This window comes from Hippoglossus hippoglossus, chromosome 8 (genome assembly GCF_009819705.1).
Source record: "Hippoglossus hippoglossus isolate fHipHip1 chromosome 8, fHipHip1.pri, whole genome shotgun sequence".
Taxonomy (NCBI): Eukaryota; Metazoa; Chordata; class Actinopteri; order Pleuronectiformes; family Pleuronectidae; genus Hippoglossus; species Hippoglossus hippoglossus.
The window spans coordinates 14443925-14471528 of NC_047158.1; the positions used below are offsets into that span (position 1 = coordinate 14443925).

Here is a 27604-nt window from a genome sequence, read left to right on the forward strand (position 1 = left end):
AGAGAATTAGCCAATGAGCTGGAGGTTTTCGCAGACAAGAGGCGGGACTACACTCACCGGCTTCCATCGGATGTCGTCTCCCTCTGACCGGATGGTGTTTGTGTGGAGGAAGTTTTGTTTTGCGACTTTTCCGTCCGTCTCGGCTGACTGGCCGTTAGCGCAGTTCAAACAAGAGCACGACATGATTCTAGGGTGAACCGTGTTACCGCCGAGGACCCAACTGTTCGAGAGGGAGGAAGAGCCCGAGCCGTTGGGAGGCGGCGGAACTGAAGAGAGTAACCCGAGAGCTCAGTGCGGCTAAGCTAACGTTACCTCAGCGAGTTAGCGCGGCTAGCGTTAGCCTCTGGTCTGCCTTTGGTCTGGTGTTTGAAGTGGAGGGGGACTCTCTCTTTGAGCTAACGAAGCCATGGGGAACCGGGGCATGGAAGACCTGATTCCCCTCATCAACAAGCTCCAGGACGCGTTCAGCTCCATTGGCCAGAGCTGCAATTTAGACCTTCCCCAGATCGCGGTGGTCGGCGGACAGAGCGCCGGGAAAAGCTCTGTCCTGGAAAATTTCGTCGGCAGGTGAGTTACGCTAATGGAGTAAAAGCTCTGCAATTATCTCTCGGTGTGTTTAGTTCTCTCGGTGTGTTGTTCTCAACGTGTTTCTGAACGAGCAGCTGGTACGAAAGATGAGGAAATGTCAAATGCCACAAAGCTAAACTTGCGTTATTTATCCGAAATCAGTACGTAACGTCAATGTCAATTTACGCACTTGTCGTAAAGCTGCCTTGGTGGTTACAGGTTAAACAACCTGACGTCCTTTACGTGGCACAGCAGTGAACCATAATACAATTGAGGACATATTTTGTATGAGGTTTCGTTTTGACTTCAAACGGTAAAAAAGTTAAATATTTGTGAATGATAATAGTAGAAATTGACTCTACCCTTTCCCCAAAGTGACTGATCACTGTTATCGCTTTACATTATTACCATTAACACTGTGACTATATAATCTATCGCTCACCTCATTTCACCCACTCACTTTGACCATGACAAACTAACTAACTTTATTAGAATGACACCAAATAAGATTCGTGCACATTGTCATACTTTTATTTTTAGTAAATCACCACACAGATTATCTTGTTTTGCCATCGGACAATTTGTTTTATGCCTTTTGTTCTGAATGGAAACTTTATCCTTTTGCTCTATTTATAATTCCAGGCCACACCCAGAAAGCCCTCCAGCATTTATATACACCAGTAATTGTTATTTGCTCTACGTTGACTCACATGAGATTTTCGTTGTTTGATCAGCATGCTTAATGTTGTGCATGTGGGAGTACAAATTTGTTATGTAAAGCGTTGGAAGCGGAGCGAGTCACCGTCTTTCTTTCAGGTGGAGTTTTGCAGCCGAGTGTAGTTCCAGTGCACTTTATGTAATGCACCGCCTCAAAGCACACAGTCGCTCGTAAAGTGTAAAGTTCACATCTGTAGCAGACACGACTTCCTTAATCGTCTTCCTTTTTTTGCTCTGTTGTTGCTTTTTTTTTTTCTTTTTTCTTTTTAGAAATTACGGAAACACCTCTCTCTTGTGTCTGTGGTGTGAAGGTTAAGCGACTGTGCTCCTCAACAGGCTGGTCCTGTTGCCTTCTCCCACATCAGCAGTGAATGAGATCACCCTGCAGATAAAGAAACAAAACAAACTCGCTCTAAAGGAGCTTGTTTAGCAGGATTCCACCCCATTGAGAGACACTCTGTGTGTGTGTGTGTGTGTGTGTGTGTGTGTGTGTGTGTGTGGGTGTGTGTGTAACCCAACCCACAGAGGGTCGAACAATTTTCATACAGGCCAGCCGGCAGAGAAGAGGAAGTACATTGGCGGTTAAGACGGCGTGCAGACAGGCCTTTCGTTATAAACACACAGGCTAGAGCATGTCATAACTGTTGTTAGGCATGAACACACACACACACACACACACACACACACACACACACACACACACACACACACACACACACACACACACACACACACACACACACACAGATTAGACTTCCACTTAATGCACATTAATTCAGATGAGTGGGACTTTGCACTGTGAGAGCACTTGACATATCAACTGTAATTACCATGAAGCATTTCATGGTGACCTGTTTTACTGCTTGTGCTAGCCTTTCGCTTCCTCATCCATTTGCTGAAAAGTTGCACAAACACTGTGGCATGACAACACATGAGTAATGTGAGTAGCACATCTAAGTGTTCACCTTTTTTTTTTTACCAACACAATACGAAGTAGAGCAGGCTCTCTGTATGCCCATTGTCGCTGGCAAGTGAACTTGAGGGCCGTTAAGGTGCTACAGTAGAAGTCAAATAGCTTTAAGGTCAAGTCTTACTTCAACCTGGAAGGACTTGGGAGTTGCTGCATATCGCTATAGCAGCAGTGGCATTCTTGTAGAGGTGACTAATTGTTGATCTAAGGGTTTGTTTGAGCTCAGGAGTTGCAAACACCCAAAGCATGTTATCTCACACTGACTTTAGTGCTGTAGGATAATTGATTTGCAAATTCTATGTGGTGACAACAGACGTCAACCAGGAGCACTGAGCTACTGTCAGTAATGGTTGCTCTATGGTTTCCCTTGTGTGTGTTTTTTTTCTTTCTTTCCTATTAGTTGATTTATGTAAGAGGTTGGTTTCATCTCTGTGTCCCCAGGCATGAAAATAACCTGTCTTTTCCTTTATGTGGCACCAATGACACTAGAAACAGAGCCACTTTGCACAGGAAGAGACACATTTCAGACCTTGGACTGTACGATACAAAGAGATAAAATGCTTCTCCTTTTCCGTCTCCTGTCTGAAGTCCATGCTGATGTCATGATCTGATGGGGACCTGCTTCACTCTCTTTTAGGAAATAGTCTGATTTTTATAATCTGTTTGCTCATCACCATGTATCACATTGAGTTTCAGTTTTAATGTCCTCCCTGTGATGGAGTGAAAGCAGGGGTAGTCGACCATTCTTGCTGTGTGGTTACTGTCTCTGTTGTGTCACAGTCCTGACTTTTTGTGCTGGCATGTCGATGGAATTGAGATTACTTGCTGTTTGTTACTGGATACCAACACACAGTTGCAAGCTGGTCTGATCATCAGCTCTTATCACCACAAACTCTCTTGACATCTTCATCAGGTTCTTCCATGTGTGTGTGTGACACCGCTTTCTCACCGGGAGATATTTGTTTTCTTTTTGTTTTTTCATTTTTCCGTCTGTCCCGTGTTGGAAGCAACATCAACCCCTCCACTCACTTGCGGTGAATGCAGCGGGGGATCCCCTGCTGTCTTCACACATCGACATCTCCAGCATTTCAATGGACATTATAGTAGGAGGGTGTCTCACTCAGGCATTTCCATGTCCGTCATGGATTCAACTGTCAAAGGTTAAATCCATGTTTAGCTTAATTATTAACTCACAGTTAAGAAATTATTATCAGGCCCATGTCTCCATGATAACTGTGCTGTGTTGTGATGTCATTGTCCCAGAGGAGAGACGTCATATCTAGCTCTGCAAGCTGGCCTGGGTGGAGGTTTTTATCTGATCTGTAGCCCATACAGTACTGAGGAATTAGGACTTTTTAAAGTGTGAGAACAAACTTGTCATAAGTTTAAAGATAATAGTTTAAAACCGTATGTGCGTACAAAATGTCTTGGTATAATTACCTCTCGTAGCAGCATACTTTGTTCTGTATGGGCAACATAGATATATGAAGGAAATTGAACAGAAATGTGTTCACGTCTGGATGTGTGTGCAGCACCATGGACATCCCTGTGAGCAAGAACTACAAACATCTGATGGCAGAGAGCGAAGGGATTTTCCAATAAGCAGTTGGATCTGAGAGGCTTTGCTGCGGGGTGATGCCTCTTGGTACCCACAGTTTCAGACTAAGGTGCTGGAATCATGCGGGTAGCCATAATTATATGTTGGTTGCTGCACCATTGAGCCACGGGATATGTCACACCTAACCACAAACAAATTTTTGTGTTGTACACCCTCCTGTGAGAGCACACAATAACCTCAGAGGTTCACACACTGGTTTCCATGTTTGAAAAACCTCTGTCAGGCCTCTATAGATTCAAGGAGGATCAGCTATGGGCTAGGGCTCCTCAGAGTTGCTCTTCCTGTTCGTAATAGACAGAGGCTGTTGAGACAGACAGGCAGGGGGAGGGGAGTTGGCTCTCTTGTTCACTCCCTGCTCTACTCTCTCTTCCTTTTGCTTTCTCTTGTGTTGGATGGAGGGAGGCTCACAGACTGATGCTCTTTGCTCGGCCATCCATAATGCATGAAACGATACACAATCTGCTCAGCCTCGTCTATCATTTACAGCGCATCAATAATGGAATCCTGGCCTCTTGCTTCTTTTCAATATGCCATTGCTATTGATCCAATTCAGTCTATGAAGATCGACAGGTTCAACTCGGTCTTTTTTAACAATTTCCTTCTTTTTTTTATATATGAAACCTTTGTGGGCCCTAAATTGCTGTGAATCTGTGACTAGTCGTGTTTTCCAGTGAGTCACCTGTAACTGGAGAGATGCATTAATACATTCGTTTTTTTTTCGAAGAGGTCATCCTCGCTCTGATCTCTGAGCAGCATCTTACCAAATCTAGTCTAACTACTCTCTCCCTTCCCTCACCCTATAGTGGCTTTGTTTTTGCCTGCATGCTCCACACTATGTGCATGACACAGCAGCGGCCCTGAACCATAGACCTGTGGATTTTTGCTGATGCAAGAAACATCCAGAATTTTCCCCACTGTTTCCCCACAGGACCTCAAACAGCAGGCAGCATGTTAGTATGGCAGCACCGCTTTTTTCTCTTGTCCTATGGCACCACCATAGTCTCCTCTGGCCTGTAGGTCTGGAGGTTGGGAAGAAAAAGAGAATGTGGGCTAGTGACATGCTCAGCCCTGCTAAGATTGTTCTGGGACTGCGGCTGCTGATTACCACCAGATGTAGCATTTTTGCAGAGCAGCAAAGGGGCTGTCTGAAATGGGAGGGGATTGCCGATGACTGGGTGGAGGAGTCAGCCCTCAGGGAACTCGCTTCTAAGAACTGACTAAGCAACTTTGAGCATGTGGTGAAAAATTCCTCAGGTGCCATGTCACTATAGGACCAACAAACAAACCAGTTGTGATTCCAGTTGGTTCCTGTAGGCTGCTGTGTCAGTAATGCTCTGTTGCACCAATACCATTTGTCGTTGCTTGTTTACCCACTTTTCCTGCTGTCATAATAATAATTATACAAAACATCTTGTTCAGAGGCATGATTCAAGTATGTAGTCAAGATTGTGAGACTAACAAAAAGGTGTCAAGGCTGAGTCCTGGGTGTATCGTGGTTAAGTAATTATTATGGGCGATATCTCCTGTATAGATACAACCTAGGTTAACAAAGTGGCTAGCCTAAACCATGAGCCTCGCCCGTACTTTAAATACACAGTAAATCAAGCAGATTAATTGTTTCACATGAAGCAAAATCATCCATTGAAAAAGAACCCACCACAAAATCATTCCAAACATGCAGCAAATCCACCCTAAAAGAGTTAAATGAATCTTTACTAGGTCATTCAGCTGTTAATCCAAAAATGTATGCATATCCCAGTTAAATCACAGGTTGGATAATCTCCGATGTTTATACTGATTAGCAAAAATCATCATTATTATTATTATTATTATTATTATTATTAGCATTGAGGGTCGCTGTTGCCTGTCATTTGATGACGGGTCTAAATTAAATGTGGCTCTTTGCAGGACACTGTCAGGGTTTGTCAGAGATTTTTCTCCAAACTAAACTTTTGTTCACATCGTATCAATTATTTAAGCTTATAGACTTTATATTTTTTCAGTCATGACCTTCAGTATTTGGATCAAGAAGCTCTTAAAATTATATGACGTGTGTGATAATCTAGTCTGTGCTGTGTCAAACACACGGTGCATTTATGCAACATAAATTTACAATGGGATTGAACTCTGAATCAACAGATACCCAATATTAAAATACTCAATATTGGACCCAACTGTGGTTTAGAAAGGGGAGGTGGGGAATCAAAGTCCTGGGTAAATCATTGTGATGACCGTCTGTTTCAGCATTAAGGAGAGACTTGTTCAAGTTCAATAATTAAAAGTGAACTGAAGTGTTAATTATGGTAGATGTTACATGTGTGAATTCTATCTTGGGGGGATTTATCCCATAACAGCATGAGTGGGTGTTTCTGAATTGATCGTCAAAGCTCTAATGATGAGAGAGAAAATGACTCTGTCAGATTTGATTTGTTGTGAGACAAGTTGGAGGCGTGAAATTCCCCTCTGCCCATTAATTTACCAGAGGGCACGCTGTGAAGAAATGGACATTGAGTGTAATGAATAATTGACCATTCTCTCCATCTTTTTTTTTCTCTATCTTTTTCTGTCTTTTTTTTTTTTTAACATGCCCTAACTTTGTTTAGATTTCTGTTCTTTTATCCTTTTCACTTCCAACAATTGTGATGTTAATTTTTCTTCCTCTGTCAATATCTCTCTCTTAGGGACTTTCTTCCACGTGGATCAGGCATCGTTACACGCAGACCTCTTATTTTGCAGCTGGTCAACAATAAAGCAGGTGAGTGTGTCCGTCCTGTTCACAGCCGCTTCCCTGTCTCCTCTCATCACTGCCCTGTATATGCCCTCTCTTTCACAGCGCCTCAAGCTAGGCAGCCTTCCTGCTATTTGCCACCGTCCTCTCTTTAATTTAATATTCTCTTTTTCTCTCCCTTTCCTCACCTCCCCCCACCCTCCATTCCTGTGTGTCACTCTGTCCCTGTCTGTGTAGAATATGCTGAATTTCTGCACTGCAAAGGGAAGAAGTTTGTGGATTTCGATGAAGTGCGGTTGGAAATTGAGGCGGAGACTGAAAGGATAACAGGGTCCAACAAAGGCATCTCTACCATCCCAATTAACCTGAGAGTCTACTCCCCAAACGGTAATGACCACAGGTCTTATTCTAAAGCACATCACATCACGTTGACATGTTGGCCTATTCAAAGTCATTGTTCATGATGTATGTTGAGATTTATCATGTTACAATATACAGCAAATACTCTTTATACTGCAGGTATATATTCCTATAATATTACTCATAGTGGTAAAAGGTTTGTATCAAATCAGAATGGTGAAGTTATATTGATCTGTCAGGTATTTAATTTACCTGATAAACCACAAAAAAAAAACAACTCCAACTTTGGGCATTTTATACATAAACAATTTTCCTATTAAATTTTACTAAATGTCAAGTATATATATTGTCATCACTGTATATTGCTCAACAATTTTATTCGTATTGCCCAAACCGAGCTACAGAGTTGTTCAAAAAATTAGGGTATTCTAACATGGGAAAAAACAGGCTTACTGTGGGTTAACCTGGTTTCAACCACCAGTTTGATTTGGTACAACATTGAAAATGTAAAAGTCACTTTTGTGACGTTCTGATTTGGTCACTGAATGACTTTTGCGAGGGATTCTGAGGTGAAATATGAGGTAAAATACCATTTAGACTTAGTTTCACAACAACAAAGGTCTGCCTGCTCAAGTGACTTCAAAAGATGAAAGCTTCTCCTCCCACTACAGACGCCTATTAATGCTGTAAATGGAGCCTGATAGTGTAGAAGTCTGTCCATGTTTTTATGACTGAGAAGGAAAATGAATTTCACAGGTTGATAAAAAACACAGGACTCTGTTTAACTCAAGCTGCCATTCAAAAGAACAAACAAAGAAGACTATGAATAGGCTGTGTTTGGCCTCTCATTGAGAATGCTCTTGATTTATCAAACATTTATTTGTCCCACATCCACCATTATCTGAGCTTCCATTCAAATGCTGTATCAAGTTAATGATGTGTCAAATTTCAATGGCTAAATGACAATAAAAGGCTTTGTAGGAAAATGGAAACACATTACTTGAATGACTGATATACTGTATTCTTTAGTTTGGGAAATGAAGAAACATTTTACTTGCATTTCTAAATGTTGTTACTCTTTTCTCTACATGGTTTAGTGCTCAACTTGACCCTGATCGATCTTCCGGGAATGACTAAGGTTGCCGTCGGTGACCAGCCCGTAGACATTGAGCATCAGATCAGGGACATGTTGATGCAGTTCATCACCAAGGAGAGTTGTTTGATCCTGGCTGTCACCCCAGCCAACACTGACCTGGCCAACTCGGACGCTCTAAAGATTTCCAAGGAGGTGGACCCACAGGGTAAGTGTGTAGCGTATTCGTAGTTAAGGGGTCAGAGAGCAGAACCACAAACACAACAACACCGTAACATCTTTTCAATAATGCTATCCAATGAAACTGAAAAGATACATGAAACATTGCATCTTATTATGTAAATTCCCTCATTTGTTGCTATTGTTATTTGGTTAGAGCCTGACCGATTTATCTGTCGCCCGAAAAAACTGAAGTCACATTTTTACTGTTTATACTTTCTGCAGGTATGCGCACTATTGGTGTGCTAACAAAACTGGACCTGATGGATGAAGGGACAGATGCAAAGGACATCCTTGAAAATAAACTGCTGCCACTGCGTCGAGGTGAGGATCGTGCACACACCCACACACAGACACACTCAGGGATTAAAACACTCCATCGACGGGCGGGGTGCATGTGACACCGTGAGCCCGGCAGCTGTATGAAACTGTGTGTTCTAGAATGTAGACTATTTGAAAAGTAAACAAGACAATTAATGACCCAAACACAAATAATGGTGTTGGTTAAGGGCATGTACACACACGCTTTTTTCTCAGCCACCTCTGCCTGTGACCTGCTTGCCTGTCAGCCACTCCAGGGCTGTTCTGTGACTTTGTGCTTGACAAAAGTGAGCATGAAAGAGAACTATATAATACGTTTGAACAACAACAATGGGAAACTGTGTTTTATAAACTGCAGCTTGGGGGGAAAAAAGTCATACGTGTGATCATGGCTCATATGTGCATTCATAGAATGACGCTTGTGCAGCCACCTCTGTAGGGACCAGTCCTGACAATATATGTGCATGATGACACTCTTTACAAGTGCAATTAACTTTAAAACAAGAGTATGATCATCTTGTTACTCAGTCAAGGTTTAGTTACATCTCTGAACCAATGCAAGTAAGCAATGCAATCGCTATTGATTAAATATTGAATAGAAAATGTTGATAAGCGAGGCATATTGGCCAATATGGATGCACATATCTCAGTAAATATCATTAATCATTAATTATTTGACAAGCTTTTGTACAAATAGTATTTTATATTTGAAAATGTATAAAAGGCTATCTTGGTGAGCCATTGAATGGGTGTAATGTGGCTGATAAAATACATTTTAGTATTGTCATTGGTAACTAGTACCAATTACCAGGCAGCACAGCCAAAGCTCAGTGTTAAACTTTTTATGTTTTTTAAAATGTTTGCAAAATGTTTCAAAGGGGCAAGGACTGTTGTGGAAGTACTGAGGTGTCAGATGTTTCAGACGAGAGTGACTGTGACTTTATTTTCTTTTGCTTTAATACTTCCACATTTGCAGGCTATACCGCTGACTCTAGAGTGACTATTTGTGTTGCTGTGTGCAGGCTATATCGGTGTGGTGAACCGCAGTCAGAAAGACATTGATGGGAAGAAGGACATTCGTGCGGCTCTGGCTGCAGAGAGGAAGTTCTTCCTGTCCCACCCTGGCTACAGACATATAGCAGAGCGCATGGGCACGCCACATCTACAAAAGATGCTCAACCAGGTTCACTATCAACTATCTGTTTTTATTTAATTTTCAATCATAAAGTATGAAATTCCTGCGAACCATGTCATTAATTCTCTGAAATAATATTACTTCCTTTTCTCTCTAGCAATTGACCAACCACATCAGAGACACCCTTCCTGGTCTGCGCAGTAAGCTGCAGAGTCAGGTCCTCTCCCTGGAGAAGGAGGTGGAGGAGTACAAGAACTTCCGTCCTGATGACCCGACACGCAAGACCAAGGCCTTGTTGCAGTGAGTGAATCACTCCTCATAAATCCTCATAAAAATGCAGTTTATGTGAACATTTTACAGTCAAAAGCTTGTTAGTGAAGTACAATGCTGCAGCAACATTGGATAACTACTGCACAGGGCAACTGAGTGAGAGAAGTTTGGACTCTGAGTCTTTACAGTGTAGAATAATGTTGAATAATTGTGTGCTGTATTTCACTGTGTAGTATATTTTGTATGGTATGGTCTAGACCTGCTCTAAATAAGAAAATTGACTTAAGTGTCTTTATTGTGTGTGTAGAAGTAATGTTAACATTAATGGCGTTGAAAGCATGCTGATTAGATTTGATTAATATATGTTTATAACAATATATACAATTTAAAAATTTGAAAGTAAGTTGGGAAATTACAAGATAAATGGATAAAACTGAGCTGAGCTGTCTCATACATCACAAAATTCGTTTCAGAGTGTAGGGACATGCTGCCAAGATAAGATCAGTTACTTTAAAATGACGACCTCAAATTAACATTAATATTTTACCACTCGTGTCAGACATCACTGTACAAATGAAGCTGAAATAATAAAGAATATCTTTTTTTTTGCAGTGGATTTTCAGGGAGGCTGTAGCTGAGAGTAGATTCTTCCCACCGGCCTCATGCCTTTTGTGCTTCTCCCTTATCAGGATGGTGCAGCAGTTTGGTGTGGACTTCGAGAAGTGCATTGAAGGCTCTGGGGACCAGGTGGACACCAATGAGCTTTCGGGCGGCGCCAAGATCAACCGCCTCTTCCACGAACGCTTCCCATTTGAACTCGTCAAGGTTAATGTCGAGCATTATTGATATAGTGTTTTGGATGTAGGTGTCTTCACACAGGTTAAACCTTTGTTAAATGTTATTATTTGCCTTTTTTTTCTCGCTGTTCTTCAGATTGTGTTTGATGAGAAGGAGCTGAGGCGAGAAATCAGTCACGCAATCAAGAATGTCCATGGTGTCAGGCAAGTGGAGCGGAGACAAAAAAAACCCACCTGTCTTCCACAGGAGACACACACAGAGCTCAATAGATGCCTGTATTCTGTTATGACATGAATTACTCCTCTACCCAGCTTCTTTGCCTCTCCCCCATCAAAGCTTTTATTGTGCTATAATTCAAGAATTTTCATCAAAAGTTGCTGTCAGATTAAAAGCACCAATTCAGTGTGCTCTGCTGTATGTGAATATTTTCTCTGTCCTGCTCACTGTTCTTCCAATCCCCTTATCTCCTCGCCGCAACACCACCCACTCCTTTTCTGTTTCTGTCTGCTGAAGCATTTAATTATTATAGCATTTTGTGTTACATTTATCTGTGTCCACTGCGTTTTTTTTGTTGTCATGTGTTCCTCATTGATTCTGTTCTCTCAGCCATGTCTCATTTGTGACTGTGCGTTTAATTACTTTCACACCTGGCCATCTTTGGCACTTAATCTTTATTCCCCATGTTGTGGCTGTCATTATATTAATTTTCTTTCCCTTTGTGCATCACCTCAAATCTCTTTAGTCACCTGTTTGTCTTTTTGAGTAGCTAATCATCTGTATATCTGTTTTTTTATTTTCCTTTTGTTTGTTGTTGTTTTTTTTTCTTTGGCCTACATGTCCATTAACTGTCCCATCTGTCTGCCGCTGTGCCTCTGTCTCTCTGTGAATCCTCAGAACGGGGCTGTTCACTCCAGACCTGGCGTTTGAGGCCATCGTGAAAAAGCAGATCGTTAAGCTGAAAACGCCCTGTCTCAAATGTATCGATCTGGTCATTCAAGAGCTCATCAACACATTCAGGCAGTGCACCAACAAGGTACTGCAGGTGTCCAGCATCTCCCGACCCAGCCAAGACATAGGGCAAGGGCAACCGCGGGTGCGGCAGAGGGTATCCTGACAGAGAACATTAGCTGGCTGCTGCTTGCGGCGTCTCTACTAATCACTTTAGTTCTACTGTTTTAAAGAAAGAAACGTTCTTTGCAGTTTGCCCTCAGCCCAGCCCAGCCCTGTGTGCCCTGTGTGCAGGCAGCGCTGTCGTGTTGTGGAGTGTTGTGACGGGTGACGTGTCGTCGTGGATATGAGATGTTTCGGGGGCTCAACCTGTCTGAGCATCTCTGGTCTCTTCTGGACAAGCTGCAGGTCTCACCGCTCAGTACATATAGCCAGCAACACATGAAGGGGTGGGGGTGTAAGCTATGATTTGGCCCAGGGTTGGAGGTGATGTCAACCTCTACTGTATTGAGCTTCAGAGGAAGTGGCTAATCATTGATGAGGATGTGAAAAACCTGTGGCTTGTCCCTCTCCGCTGCTTGATTTGTCTGTCAACAACTACAAATGACTAACTGAACGAAACCTTTTCTCTTTTTATTTCCTCTCTTCTTCCTGCCTCTCCTCTTTTTCTCTTTTCTTAATATCTACCTATCCTTCCCTGTCTCTCTCTCTCTCTCTCTACCACAACCAAATGCAATCTTACCCCATGACCCTTCAGAACGGGGCTCTTCACCCCTGACCTGGCTTTTGAGGCGATAGTCAAAAAGCAGATCCTCAAACTCAAAGAGCCCAGCCTCAAATGTGTGGACCTTGTGGTGTGCGAACTCACAGCACTCGTCATGAAGTGTGCCATTAAGGTAAATAGGGACACACCTTGTGGGACGATAGCATGGAAAGACGAGGGATCACTTTTCTCTCTAAATATTTATCTGTCATCCCCGTGAAATCAGACCCTTTACCACTACACTATCCATGCCCACCAGTTCAAATGTGTGTATCTTCCTGTCCCAAATCCTTTCCCACTTCTGGAAGTCTCCATACCATTCAGATTGAGCATCAACTTACACATCACGTCTGAAGTTTTGAGCACAACTTCATTGTTTGTTTTTTTACCAGTAAGCTCCCACATTGTGTTAGACATCAGCATCGATTCATTAAAGCATTTGTTTTTTTTCTCACTTCCACATTGCATCCTCCCTCTGTCCCTGCCCCAACTCCCTCCTGCCCGCTCCGTCAGTCGGAACAAAGCGGCGCCTGGCTTTGCTCCCTCACTGACCCACATGTCTGCCTGGCATTCTGCTATCTGCTTTTTGCAAGGGAGTGATATGAGGGTGGTGGTGAGATGATACTAAAAGCCTGTCTGTGCTAGAAGTGGCCGCTTGAAGGAAGCGTTTCCATAGCAACAGTGCTCCGCTGTCATCTTGTGGACAGAGAAAGGAACTGCACACCATGAACCGAATAACTCAGCCACCGTCCCACCCTTGGCCTCACCTCATTCTTTCACTTCTCCCTTCTCCCTTCTCATCCAGTCTTCACAAAGCTGAAATACTACCAAAACCTATCTATTAGCCAGTGATGACATGGAAATGGACGTGGTTGGTTTCGAATACGATCTGATCATGTTTTGGTATTTAATGTAAAAAAAACATCATGATTCAGACATTGGCAAACTTGCACCTCTACCATATTGATTCTGTTTTTCCATGAAGTCATCCCTGGGTGATGGTATGTACCTTACCACCTTGTAGAACATACTATCACTTTGTATTTAATGTGTGTGTGTGTGTGTGTGTGTGTGTGTGTGTGTGTGTGTGTGTGTGTGTGGCATTGAAATGTCACTTGACTATCTCTTTCCTTTTTCCTTTGTTCTTTACTTATTCTTACTTCTCACACCTGTTTCTCTTACTTCTTGGTAAGTGTCACTAAGCTCCAGCTCACATGTAAGTGTGTCTGTGCCAGTGTCTCGGTTTAGTTCTGCAGTTGTGCGTTGTGTTGCTTTTCAGCTCAATTCTTACCCCAGACTGAGAGAGGAGACGGAAAGGATCGTCACCACCCACGTCAGAGAACGAGAAGGGAAGACCAAAGACCAGGTGAGACGCTAGATAGAATATTGTTGAATGAACAGAAACCTTGGAGTAACATCACATCCTCAGCTTCACCACATTTGTAATTTGCAGCACTAATGACACCAGTTAGGTGAAAGATAATTGGTATGGCTATGTTTAAATTTTGCTTTAGACCTACTCTCTGTCATGGTTACTTTTGTTCAGGTCTTAAGTGTGAAATATCAGATGTGAGACTTTCTCTAAGATGTTTGTTAATTGAGACCTCACCATCCTAATTGAGATTTTCTGCCTCTAATTAAGGTTCTGCTGCTGATTGACATTGAGCTGTCCTACATCAACACCAACCATGAGGACTTCATAGGCTTTGCGAAGTACGTACGCCTCCTCCCCCCCTCCCATCTTTTCTTTCCCAACTTACTGCTTGTTGCCGTTGAGCCAAGCCTCAGCACCGGCACCTTGACCCCGATTAACTACATCGTTGTCTGAGGTGCACTTGTGATGCCATCGATTTAGAAAGAAAAGCCCTTTAATCTTGTATCTGTCAGCGATCAATACATGTGGAACCCAGCTGCCATGTCAGAAATTTGACAGACTGATCACCACTGTACTGAATCAGAGTGTTGCTGATAATTAGCCACATTTTTTACGCTGCGGTGCATCAGTGGGATGTTTGCAAATTAGTGATCCAGCCACATCAGAGCATGTGTCTCCTTGTAGAAGAGATGGATCAAGGTTGCATTAGTTGCACACACCCCCACCCCTGCATGCTACAACACTACTTCCCCTCCAAACTCGATCAAGCATGCTAGATTGCTGGACAGATAAACTTCCTGTCTGCTGCAGGCTGTTTGACTGTCCCTACAGGGAATGTTTACTGTACCAATCAACAGACCAGTGCTAATGTTTACTGGAAACTCATTTGCACACTTGTTGTTATTTCGCCATACAGTTTCGTCCCTGTTTGAATTCAGTCGCAGTAGCATGTAGTTGAGTGGAGCTCCCCTGCTCTGCGTGGGTCTTGCCATTGACTGATTAAAAAAGCAAACCCCTCGTGTGTGTGTGTGTGTGCGTGTGTGTGTGAGGGTTTATGACCGAGCCGCTGCATGGCACGTGGATTGCTGTAATGTGAGGTAAGCCCAGGCTGTTTAACAGTTTTCATGACGTCACTTTCAGTCTTGACTACAGAAGGCTGGATGATGGTAGCCCCCCAGGGTACATCAACAACAGGTGGGCTGACAGAAATATTGTAGGGTTGTGTGTACAGTGTGTTTGAAAGAGACCGTTTGAGCCTCCGTATTGTCCAAATTCCCCTACAGTCCACTTGACCTTCATGTATGTGTGTTGTAGTTTATTCTGTCTACTAATGCGAGAAATGTCTGTCTCCATGTAGCGCGCATATCTCGAGAACAGTTCATCTTATCGAACCTCAGGAAGTGCAGTTTTTAGTTTGATGTGATTTGGACACGTGATACGTTCAATATTAATAAACATTGAATAAACCGGAGACCCACACTCTGTAGCAGTGGCGGCTGGGACTCGATCACGACAACGGGCACGTTCATGACAATGCCAAGGGCGACTGATTCTCCAGTTCGGAGTTCTGCATAGTCGAGCTTTACCGAACTTAGAACTTAATAAACAGGTGAACATCTTTGTGCAGCAGCTTCACGGTTCTGCAAACTCAGTCCAGCAGCATCTTTATTTGTCGCGGCTCAATTACTGCAGGTCACTTTTACAGTTTCAGTAAGAAGGCTACAACCAGCATCACCACAGGCCAAGTAAACACTCCATTGCAAACAGGCATGTTCACAGAGGGCACTGCAATAGTAAAAACATGCAAAACCTTTTATTTTGCACTTATCTAAAACCAGACAGTGGATTTACAGACTAAAGACTATAAAACGTATAAACCATGACTAATGATAGTGAATATGTTACGCAGGCTTTGTGTGGTGTCATCAATATTTCTTGTCTTTTCTCTTCGTCTATGTGTAATGACAGTGCCCAGCAGAGGAACACAGCCACAAACAAGAAGAGGGCCATACCCAACCAGGTACATTTCATCACTCCGCTCTGGCCTTTTCACCAATCTCAGATTTAATCTCCCCTGACTGATGCCTCCCATTACCAGCCGATTAATCAACCATGTGAAAATAACTGACTCCAGCAGTGATTTAGCTCAAAGCCTTTAATCTGGCCTGACCTATCTGTTAACGATACTCCCCTGTACATTATTTAAACTGTTGACTGTACCAAGTCTTGTTTAGCTAATATTGTTAAAGTGAGTACTTTTCCTTTACTGTTGAATTCAGACTGACATTTAGATACGTGTGTTCATATGTATTTGTAAGATCTTGAAACACAATTATAAAACTGCTGTTCAGCATCAGAGGTTGCAGTGCTAGTGGGGAGGGGGTGCTTTAGTGAACTTACAGGAGACCTCGCTTCTCTGCTTTTTCTGAAACAAGCATTTGTTTCCACGTCTATTATTAATGGCTGTTTGCATGTGATCCAGGCATGATGTTCTACAGCGAAGCAACAATTAATCACAGGACTATGTGGATTGTGTTGTTGCCTTCCCATTAACCCACAAGCCTCTTTTTGTATTGTAAATGTGCATGGACCCTGCACCTATCGACTGAGCTACAAATATGACATAACCAAATTGTGGTATACTTGAAATAATTCTAATAGCATGTAACTCTATTGCTCTCTCTCTCTCTCTCTCTCTCCCCCTCTTTTCTATTTATCTCTCCCTTCTGCCTCTTATCATCTGTCTTTCTCTGGTTGGCTTATGGATTTCCTGTTTCCTCCCTCAAACCTGCCATTCTTACCACCCTCCTATTTCCCCACCTTCTCTTTTTCTTCCAACCCTCCACCTGTCACCCTTTTCTCTCTCCATCTCCCCATTTCTAATCTGTCTATCATCTTTGCTTGCTTGCTCTCTCATTTCTTTTGGCTTTGATTTTATACTGCCCCTTCCCCTCCCCTTTGCTTGAATTCCCCCTCCCCTTCCTATTACTGCAGGGTGAAATTCTGGTAAGTACCACACAGATTTAAACCACACCCTGCCCGGGGGCAGCAGTGGTTTGCCATGCAAAGGAACTGAGGCCATCACATAAAGGTCAGCCAATATGGTTAGGGTGGCAAAGACAGACTGCTGTGAGGTAACAGGATAAACAGTTGACTCCTGCAATTACAGGAGTCAATACCTTTCGCCATAATAAGTTGTTCTACCCTTCCGCAGCTTGGCGGACTGGGAGAGGGCCATGAGGAGAAGGTAGAGTCTCCAGATGAATCAAACTGTTGTTTGATCAGTTACCAGTAATTTGGACTGATCAAACTGATGTTTGGTTAGCTTCCAGTAATTTGGACTGTATTTAAAGTAACACCTATCACATTTGATCTCGTAATTCTCGGTTTCATTTTGATACGACGGTAATTGTCTCTTATTGTACACTGCTACTAACATATTACAACAATATTTTAAACAACATGTGAATTTCCCCCACAATATATCTTTCGTAGCATTCCTGTTTTTTCTAAGAGAACCACAGAGAGATAAATCTTCCACCATCGACCATCTGCGGCTTCAGTTCTGACTTGTCTCTGGTATTACACCTCTGCTGCTGCCTCATGCATGGTGACGCAATAGTTTGCCTTAGGAGAATCATCCTAAACATCACTGGGAACAAAACGGGGAGGGAGTGGGTAGCGAGAACACAACACACAAATCAAATCAACAATCACATAACTTTAGGATTCTTTGAGCTATCTCTGATTTCTAGTGTTTTTACTTTTTAGATTCAATGCATGTTAATACGAAATTTAAAAAAAACCACTTGTCTCCATGTCTCTACTTATTATTTCTGTATTCAGATCTGATCAAAAATTCTTATAATTTATATGGTGTCATGGCTTTGGGATGTATTTCAATGATTTGATCAAAATTCTCTATCAAGACAAATCTAAATAGGCATGTTTGTCTTTATCTCAGATGTAATTTAACATCTTTGAATAAACCAAATTAACATAAGTAGATTTACAGTTATCTACCTGAAACAAAAAAGCATCCCATGAAAAGAATGTCTGACACTGTTAATGTCAACTTGGTTATAACATTTCTGACTTACTTGACTATGGGATTTAAAACTCCTTGTTATCTGAGAAGTTTAAGCAATGTCCTCGCCAAGGCAAACTACCAGTTTAGCTCCTGTGCTCTTGCCTCCTTTCCCATGTTTGTGTTGGCGCTTTTTAACTTATGAACCTTTTTTTTTCTCAATAACTCGGTCCAGCTCTGCTGGATGGAGAGGGAGTTCAGGAGGGAGAGGTCTAAAGCAGCCTTTGAAAGTGACATTTCCACTTAGCTTTACTTAACACGAGAGCACACTTTCACAGATAGTTTCCCCATTTGTACTCGAAATGAACGAGAGTCCATTTGGAAAAATTGAGAGACAGTTGTGAAGAGGGCTCCTCTAAAATACATGTCGTATTTTCCTTAGAGTGATTCACTTAACCCGGCCTCTCAGTCTCAGTGATGTATTTTGTACCTCTCCATCTCTCCACTTCTAATTTTCACTTTGCTGTCATTGCATTGACCCTACTAACTATGTGACTGCTGGCCTCTGAATTTAATCCTTTCTTCTAATTGACACCTGTCTTTAACTGTCTCTTCACCCCATATTTTACTCATCCAAGAATTCAACCCCTGTTTGAGTCCAGTTAACCCATTAAACCTGATCATTTTAGACTAGATTTTTACTGACCCGTTGACACTAACATTCCGCCGCCGACCTTTGTTTGACTGTGTGTTGGGGCTAGCCTCGTCTGGACACCATCTGGTCCTCTTGATTGATTTAAATATTCCTTTTCTGTTGAATGAAATTCCACAAGTACTACAGCCCTCTTCGCTGTTTTCAACTAAGCCATCTGATGCTTTTTAAAATACATTTAGCCATATTAATAACGTCATGTAACAGTCACGCCATGTTAATTCATTAAATTTCAATCATTTGCATTGTAGTACAAATCTAAACATGACAAAACATGATATTAGGATAAAAAAAAAAGAAACAAATTATGTGACCTTGCAGGTAAGGAGGTAAGATTTTATTAGTGTTAGTCACATCACAGTATTATGTCACCAATGCATAAACCTGATTGATAAAGCTGTTTTCCTCCATCCTCCTGGTGCCCCCACTCTCCCTACCACCCTTCTCTTTCTTCTTCTCGCTGTGCAGGTGATCAGGAAAGGCTGGCTAACCATCAACATCAGCATCATGAAAGGAGGCTCCAAGGAGTACTGGTTTGTCCTGACCGCTGAGTCCCTTTCCTGGTACAAAGACGACGAGGTGAGACAAATGGCTAACTGGGATGACTCAGCTCCACATGGATGCATAGATATTACGATACCATGTTTAGATAAACTATCCCAGAGTGACGATCTCTGTGGTTGAAGGCGTGTGTGTCCCAGCCCAGCCTAACCAATGTGCAGACTACTGTTCAGCTGTAGCCTGATGAACAGGTAGTCTGAACACTGGGCAGGCGGGGGGGTTAGGACTCTGATGGCTGATGGGGGGAAGGACCCTGAGGTCATTGCAGCTGCAGGTTGCCATCCTAGGACACAGAGGGGCACAGAGAGCAAACATTACTCAGTTTCACTCAGTGAAAAAATTCAAAAAACATACAAAGAAAGTCACATACATGGAAACGGCTGCTAAATTAGAACCAATACTGTTGAAACACTGCATTTCATTAAATTACATGTATCGTGTTAAATACAACTCAATATAAAAAATATTAGCTAATATTACTTTCAACTGATTCAGGTCAATAAATCTAGACAAGGTAGGACTGTGTTTCCTCTTGAGTAAATAAGCACAAACTCCGCTCTACAGTTTGTTTATCTTATATACATTTCAAAGCTTCTATTCAAGGACTTGGAGAGAAACATTCTGTTCATAAACTGGCGCATAAAGTTTACGTGACTGAAAACCAGATGATCGTTTTTTTAACCGATCGTTTAATCTTACAATAAATTCAAAAGACTGACTTAACTAAACATGAACATTTGCCTCCAATGATCGAAAGCATTTGGGATTTACTTACTCGCCGCTCGAACTTCTTCGTAAGGCCTCAGTCATATCCATTCTTCTGCGTCATAAAAAGACAACTACAAACTACTGCTAAAGATGAGCTGCGGTCCTTTGGTCTCGGAGTGGCCGGGCACCAAAATGGAATCGGTACATTTTAAGTCGGTTGCCTTGTGCGAAAAGGCAGAGAAAGAAAGAACGGGAGAGGTAGGATGGTGGAGGCAAACTGACGTGGCAGGCGGGCTGAAATGTTCCAGCCGGGATCTGACTTTGGAATTTGCAGGAAATCGTACTGGGTTACGGGGGCCGGAGGGGGGTGTGATTGTGTGTGTGTGTGCGCAAGTGTGCATGTGTGTAGGCGCTTGTGCTTTTGTATATTTAAGTGTTTGGACTGTTGATCATATCCGTACAAATGCAAGTTTATGCCCACACCCAAATTATTCACGGTAGGGGTTTGGTTGTTTGTCTTTGCACGTGCAGTTATGTATTTGGCTCTTTGTGTTTGTGTGTCTGTGTGTCTATGTGTGTGTGTCTGTAGTGGGGGTGGGGGATTGTGAGGAGCTGTGAGTGATGTAACTGTTGGGCCTGCGCCGCTCGCTGTGTAAGTGCGGACCAAAATGCTTCCAGATGTCTGCGCTCAACAGTGAAAGCTGGCACCCCATCCCCCAGAACTCCCTCATGCTCCTCCTTTTCTCCCTCTCTTCCTCCTCCGCCTCCTCCTCCTCCTCTCGGTCACCATACATTTCTCCATCTCACCAACATGGTGGTCGTCCACACAGAGGAAATGCATTCCATTGTATCTGCTCATCAGTGGAGAAGTTTCTGAATCACTCTCCTCTGTTTTCTTCTTCCTTACAGAAATATAAACACAGTCAGTTTGTGAAGATCCGTCTGTTCTGTGCTTTAGGTTTCAAGGTTTTTTTTTATTTATCTATTGTGTGTCATCTGTAAATAAATGTTTCTTTATGTCTCATCTTAGGAAAAAGAGAAGAAGTATATGCTGCCGCTGGATAACCTGAAGCTCAGAGATGTGGAGAAAGGCTTTATGTCCACAAAGCACACCTTCGCAATCTTCAGCACTGAGCAAAGGTCAGGGTTATGTTGTCAACAGAGAGTGTGTTTTTTTTAAAAACCAGACTGCACATTGACCTCAGCATTGTGTTCTTGCGTATCCTTGTGCACGGAGTTAGCCTACACATTCACAACCACTTGTGTTTCTCTGTTGTTTGTGTGTGCAGAAACGTCTACAAGGATCTTCGTCAAGTAGAACTGGCCTGTGATTCTCAGGAGGATGTGGACAGCTGGAAATCATCTTTCCTCAGGGCGGGAGTGTATCCGGAGAAGGACCAGGTATGAGGGTGCTGCTTTGTGTTTCTTCAAAGTCCATGAATTAGTTAAGTCACATGTCAGTGCATGTAATGGTATGTGAGTGTGTTTATGCTTCACCATTGTTGTCGGTGTGTGTTGCTCAGACGGAGAATGAAGATGCTGCTCCTGCAGACACATTTTCTATGGACCCTCAGTTGGAGCGACAGGTGGAAACCATCCGCAACCTTGTGGATTCGTACATTGGCATCATCAACAAATCCATCAGAGACCTCGTGCCCAAGACCATCATGCATCTCATGATCAATAGTGTGAGTCCATTAGTACTCAGGTTCTAAAATGGCCCTACAACTAGAAAGGCACTAAGTAGAGCACATACCCTGCCAAGGCTTAGTGTCGAGCTTTTGTAATGGAAAAATAAAAATAAATTCTGATTAAATTCACCACATTGGACAAACTTATAGATCCCATCACCATAATTCTATCAAGATTCATACACCATTTTCTTTTTGCCTTATATTGCAAAATTTAAGTGAAAGTGATAAATAATATTATATAAACTGCACCTAACTGTAATGGGCTTCTTTTACTGGCCCATTTCTCAACTAAGCTTGCAAACCTGCTGGCTGCTATATGTGTATCCCTGCTGACCAATAAACAAACCAACAAACCAACAATCAGACTCGGGTGAAGACATAGACTCCTTGGCGGAGGGAACAAAAGAGGTCCTTTGAGTCTGTTACATTAACACTGTGCGTCCTCTCACACTGAATGGTCACACTATCTGAATCTCTACCCTAACACTGAAAATATAAAAATCCTCTATTCACTGCTCTGTATGGCCTGAAATCTCAATATTATAACACTGCATGTTAAACATATGCTCCTTACAAATCAAATACTGTACAGTTGTGTGCAAACTCTCTGAACCTGTATGTATCTATAAATGCATGTTATATGCCTTTAGCTATTTATTATCTAGCAATTGTAGCATCGTACATTACCTTATTACTAATAAAAGTAGTCACAATTCCAGATAAACCAGTGAACTGAGCTAAAATCAAATCAACTGCAGTTTAATTAGGTTTAACTAAATGTCACTGCACCATAGCGCTGTGATGAATAGTGTTCAGTTAGTCTGTGTTTTTATATATAACACAAGGTCATTACCTTGAAGACACTAATTAACAGAGTTTATGATGCAGGCTCACAGTTACATGGCCACTGTGCGTTTAATATGTTTTATTATTCTAGTGTGCTCACTTGATGTCAGTCCAGCAACAGCTACACACACACACACACACACACACACATCACCAACTTTGCACTGTTGTCCACTTAGCAGCTCTTTTCCAGGATTTATGAATTCTGTTGCAGTTAATTAGTCTCTTCCGTTCCTTTCTCTGGCCTTTCACTTTTAGAAAAAAAAATTTGGGCTACTGTTGCTCCACATCTATACATTCTCAGTGTTAATCAATGTAAGATTTCACCTTCTATTTTTGAATAATCTTAACTTCCATTTAGGCAAAGGATTTCATCCACTCAGAGCTGCTGGCCTACCTCTACTCATCCGGGGATCAGAACAGCCTCATGGAGGAGTCGGCTGACCAGGCCCAGCGGAGAGACGAAATGTTGCGCATGTATCATGCACTCAGGGAGGCGCTGCAAATCATTGGCGACATCAGCACCACCACCATCTCCACCCCAGTTCCCCCACCTGTAAATGACACCAGGATGCAAGAAGCCAGGTGAGAGGGGTAACAGATGGAAAACACTGAATCTAATGATGCAGCCAAATTTACACAATAATCAAGTTTTACATATTAAAATAAATAACTATAAAAAATGTACTTTGATCTTGTAGTTTCAAGTGAAATCCATATATCTTAAGTTAATTTTGAGCATCAAAACTACCCCTAAAATTTTCTTCTAGAGTGGGCTCCGATAAAAATGCAGGAGAATTAATCAGACATTCATTTCATTTAACTATGTCATGTTCTTCTCTCAGCCCAACCCCTCAGCGCAGGCCACCCCCTTCAACTGCCCCGGCCCCCAACCGCCCACCTGCTGTCCGAGGGGGGCCGACACCAGGACCACCCCTGAACCCTTCCCCTGCCTTTGGAGCCTCGCTTAACCCCTCTCCTGCCTTTGGTGCACCACCAATCCCCTCTCGCCCAGGCCAACCCCTCAACGCCTTCAACAGCCACCAGGATCCCTTCAGCGCACCCCCCCAGATCCCCTCCCGGCCAGCCCGTGTCCCACCCGGTGTACCCAGGTACGACTTTACATGATGTCATCATCAGTATCATGATGTCGACATCATGATACTGATGATGACGTCATCAGTATCATGATGTCGACATCATGATACTGATGACGTCATCATCAGTATCATGATGTCGACATCATGATACTGATGATGACGTCATCAGTATCATGATGTCGACATCATGATACTGATGACGTCATCATCAGTATCATGATGTCATCATCAGTATCTTGTATGTTTATTCTGTTTTATTTCACTGTATTTGTAACGTTTTGTCACCAAAATCTCCTCCTCCTCTGTCTTTCAAGAGTCAAAGGCGCCATTTTTCACACTGACTAGTTTCCTATCTTTATATTTACAATAATTTCTCTGAATTCATTCTCCTCTCAGTTTTAGGTCTGTATCTCTCTTTTAGGTCTGTATGTCTTCATGTCCTCAACTCCTCTATTTTCACTCTGTCGGGATGTTTCAGTTTCTCCACCATCTCTCTGTGAGCACGTCTCACTCTTTTTTTGCTTTATCTTCTCTCCTTGTTGCAGCCGAAGACCCCCCGGCGCTCCTTCTCACCGGCCCACCATTATCCGCCCTGCTGAGCACTCCCTGCTAGACTAGACCTGTGGCCATTCCCACCTATGTGTGTGCGTTTGTGCGTGGGGTGTGTGTATCGGCACACTATAGGGCAGGGACCCGAGGGAGGGGCTTGAATGATAGCGGTGCACACTGTGCATCGTCCAGCCGTATTAAAGTCTATTCAAGCAATGTTAATAAGCTGCTAATACTGTCTTTATCAGTGCACATGAAAGAAAGAAAGCAAGCCCATAACCACTGGAATATTACATTTGACTGCTGTGGAAAGTGTGTAACACAAAATGAAACCCAGCTGATCAGTTAGATGGAGACGATTTATCAAATTCAGGCTTTTTTATTGTAAAAATTGCTTAATTTCCACTGACAAGGTTTCATGCAGGGTCCCATCAAATAACTTATTAAGTGTTGCTGGCTGGCGTTCCTCTCCCCTCCCTCAGCCTTTTTAGATGCCCGAGAATAGATCACTGTGTGATATACACACATAACCGGTTGTTAATGTTTCACTGGGTTTTCATTTCCTAACTGATTTCATACTGAAAAAACAATAGCTTATTATCACTGTTGTAATTCTGAAGGTGTTGATTACAATTCCCCCCCCCACCCCGTGTTATTTTATTTGAGTGGCTTTGTCCTTTTTAATGACCATTATAAATGTAGCTTTAAAAAAGAAAAAAATCTAATCTCAGCTGAAGCAAAGCATGAGGAGACACAGAGGCAGGGTCGCATGAGACTGAGCGAGGAACCTACAGCTTCCCCGTCTTGTAAAATATTCTTCCACAATGAAAAGATGTCAGCCAGATTGACCAGTACAATCCAAGCACTTCTAGCCATCTCAGCCTTACAACCAGCCACACGTAACAGGGATGTTATCGTCCGTTACCAGAACACTATGCACAAAAACCCAGGGGAGCAAGCAAGACTTTGTGGGGCGCTCTCTCTCTCTCCGCTAATTCCGAGTCGCGAAAGCCTTGTATTTTAAATCCCTTTATTCTCCGTTGAACCCCAACGAGGCCTTGAGCCTTCGGGTAGACTTTGTTCATTCCTGGATTAGCTGGCTCATAAAAAACGGAACACACAGCACAGTTTCCTCTCGGAGAAGATAAAACTCAGTGAAGCGGTGGGGGGGGTGTCAATTTAGGACAGGTCTGTGATGTAGAGTATAATGGAGGCATGAAGCATAGAGGAGTTGGCACATCTCACTCTGGAACATGAATTATTGCTATCAGTCCTGCTTCCATATATTAAAACATATTGTATATAGCTGGCCTATACTGGGGAGTTAGCACTTGTATTTCATTTAATTGCAGGGATGATGACAAAAAACATAATTGAAGCCCATACGACTTGTCATTAAGAGGAAGCACTAACACAGTCACTTCATTAGCTTCAGATGTAGGGAAAAAGAGATTGCTCATCTCCTGGTGCATTATTTATAACCTGGGCATTTGTTATTTCTTCTGATGATTTGGCCGCAATTGTATCAGCTGTGTATCACTATATATATATATATATATATATATATATATTACCAGGACCCCTCAGCTTCTATTGGACTGTTTTAGATTCTGCTACAGGGATGAATCCTCTGTTTATTGTCTAAACATGTTTTGGGAGGGCACTCGGGGCTCAACACGCAGCTGTGATCATTTGATATGAATTTCATTTGTTTGGTCTCTGACCATTTAAAACACTTTTTTTTTTTCATTAACATTTTTAGGTGTGTTGGGGGAAAAAAGTGGGGGAGGGTGACATTGATAATCTGGATGTTTCCATTTTTGGTTTGATCAGTAGATATGGTGAGAGGGTGGTGGGAGTTGTGGTGTACGAAGGCGCATCCTGTCTTGAGAAGCTGTCTCGACTTGTCATGGTTCTAACCACAGAGGACTGAAACTTAATTATACAAACCGACAAGAAAAATAAAAAAAATTCCCAAAACCACAGACTCTCAAGACAGAATGTGTTTTGTTTTTTTTATCTTCCCCCTGCATTTCTCTACGGGTCTGGCTTTCAGTGACAGCGCCAGAAATTAAAAATGTTCTTATAAAATGGCACTGAATCTTTAAACTGAAGAATCAACACGTTAGACCTCCGGTTCACAAAGTAATTAATGTTTTAAAAGTTCTGGTTCAGTTCTACTGGCTTATTTCCTTGTGCCTGTCACTTGAGCCGTTCCTGAGAGAACAGACTGTAAATGCCCTGTTATACATTGAGTTGTATCCTTCCTCTTTCCCTCCCCTCTCTGGATCTGGTGGAAGGGGTTGGAAACCAACCTGCAAAAATCTCTTTTCTTTTTTTGTTTTGCAAACCTTTTGTCAAGTGCCTCTGTAGCAATGGATTGATTTGAATAAACAAAAAAATGACCTAATTCCGAAAAGAGAGTAAATAAAGAGGTGTTGTGTACAATAAAGGGACTGGCTCAGGTGGTTGGTGTCTCCTTGTGTCCTGTTTGATCCACTCTTTCTCTCTCTCTCAATCAGATGATGTACTGTAGCGCCCCTCCTGGGTTTCCTCTCCTCACTTTTCTCCGTCTCCACAACTAATCCAATACACACTGACATAAAGCAGCTCATGTTCCTATGGCAACCCTCTACCGGCAGCCTCCCTGCTTCAGAGAGGCACCGCTCGGATGGTGGTCGCTGTTCCTCAGCACGTATGCACATTTTCAACATATACCAAGTGATGAACAAAAGAATCAAAACCTTTTCATAGTAGTAGATTTTTCAGTGTCTATAAAAAAGGGAAGAAGTGATCCGCTTTGTTCCGATTTTGAAGAATATAACAAAAGCTTACAAGGAGGGTGAATATTTTATTTTATAGATTAATTTATATAGAATTAAAATCAAATCTCATCTTTCACAGAACCAAATATTTGCTGAAGTAGTCTTTCTCCCAAGTTGCTGTATGAATGAATAAATAATGTGTCTAATCAAACCTTTCCCGTGAGAGTGGAGGATGATCTCTAAGCCCCCTCACAGGATTGCCTCTTCACCAATTCCCTCGCCGTTCCGATGACTGGGTCCTGTAATGTCACCTGTCAGAGTGCGAGTCACAAGGTTAAAACATTAACGTTGGCTGATTGTCCCTGAACAGGCGCCCGGCTCCCCGTCGAAACCTGTGGTGACCTCGACCGTGCAGCCTGCAGCGGACATGAAATCGCCTCGATCCACAACAACAGCAGAACCACAGAGGAGCGACGTATCTTTTAGTTTCAGCTCACCCAGAACTCTCCTGACAAATGTCAACAGACCCACACAGTTAATCTGATGCTGTCAGTAGTACCTCAATAGTTACTGAAGCGTCAAACTTTAAACTGAAGTTTTTTTCCTACAGTGAATGTTGTCTAAAATATTTCTGAGCACTAAAAATATTGTAGTATTTGCACAGCTGGTTACAGAGTGACTATAACACCTCAATCCACTGCAGATGTTTACTAGTTTATATCCAGAGGCCTGTCAATAAAAATGCAGATTGATGTACAGT

The 27604-nt window shown here is 42.4% G+C and overlaps 1 protein-coding gene across 9 annotated transcripts; it reads left to right on the plus strand.

Moving 5' to 3' along the window:
- The first annotated feature begins 68 nt into the window (after positions 1–68).
- On the plus strand, positions 69–26535 carry dnm2a (dynamin 2a). Of its 9 annotated transcripts, none has more exons than XM_034592190.1 (22): positions 69–567; positions 6554–6627; positions 6838–6987; positions 8058–8261; positions 8498–8596; positions 9616–9776; positions 9886–10028; positions 10688–10823; positions 10932–10999; positions 11691–11829; positions 13787–13873; positions 14150–14220; positions 15023–15076; positions 15851–15902; positions 17097–17129; positions 19090–19200; positions 20921–21030; positions 21180–21291; positions 21414–21578; positions 22792–23015; positions 23276–23542; positions 24076–26535. In XM_034592190.1, the coding sequence occupies exons 1-22, from the start codon at positions 407–409 to the stop codon at positions 24146–24148; spliced, it is 2694 nt and encodes an 897-aa protein (XP_034448081.1). In that variant the 5' UTR covers positions 69–406; the 3' UTR covers positions 24149–26535. The 9 variants fall into 9 exon arrangements, with proteins under 9 accessions (XP_034448081.1, XP_034448087.1, XP_034448089.1 ...); XM_034592192.1 differs by lacking the exon at positions 17097–17129 and adding an exon at positions 16877–16888 and having other exon boundaries at positions 70–567; XM_034592196.1 differs by lacking the exons at positions 11691–11829; positions 15023–15076; positions 17097–17129 and adding exons at positions 12502–12640; positions 16877–16888.
- Positions 26536–27604: the final 1069 nt, after the last annotated feature.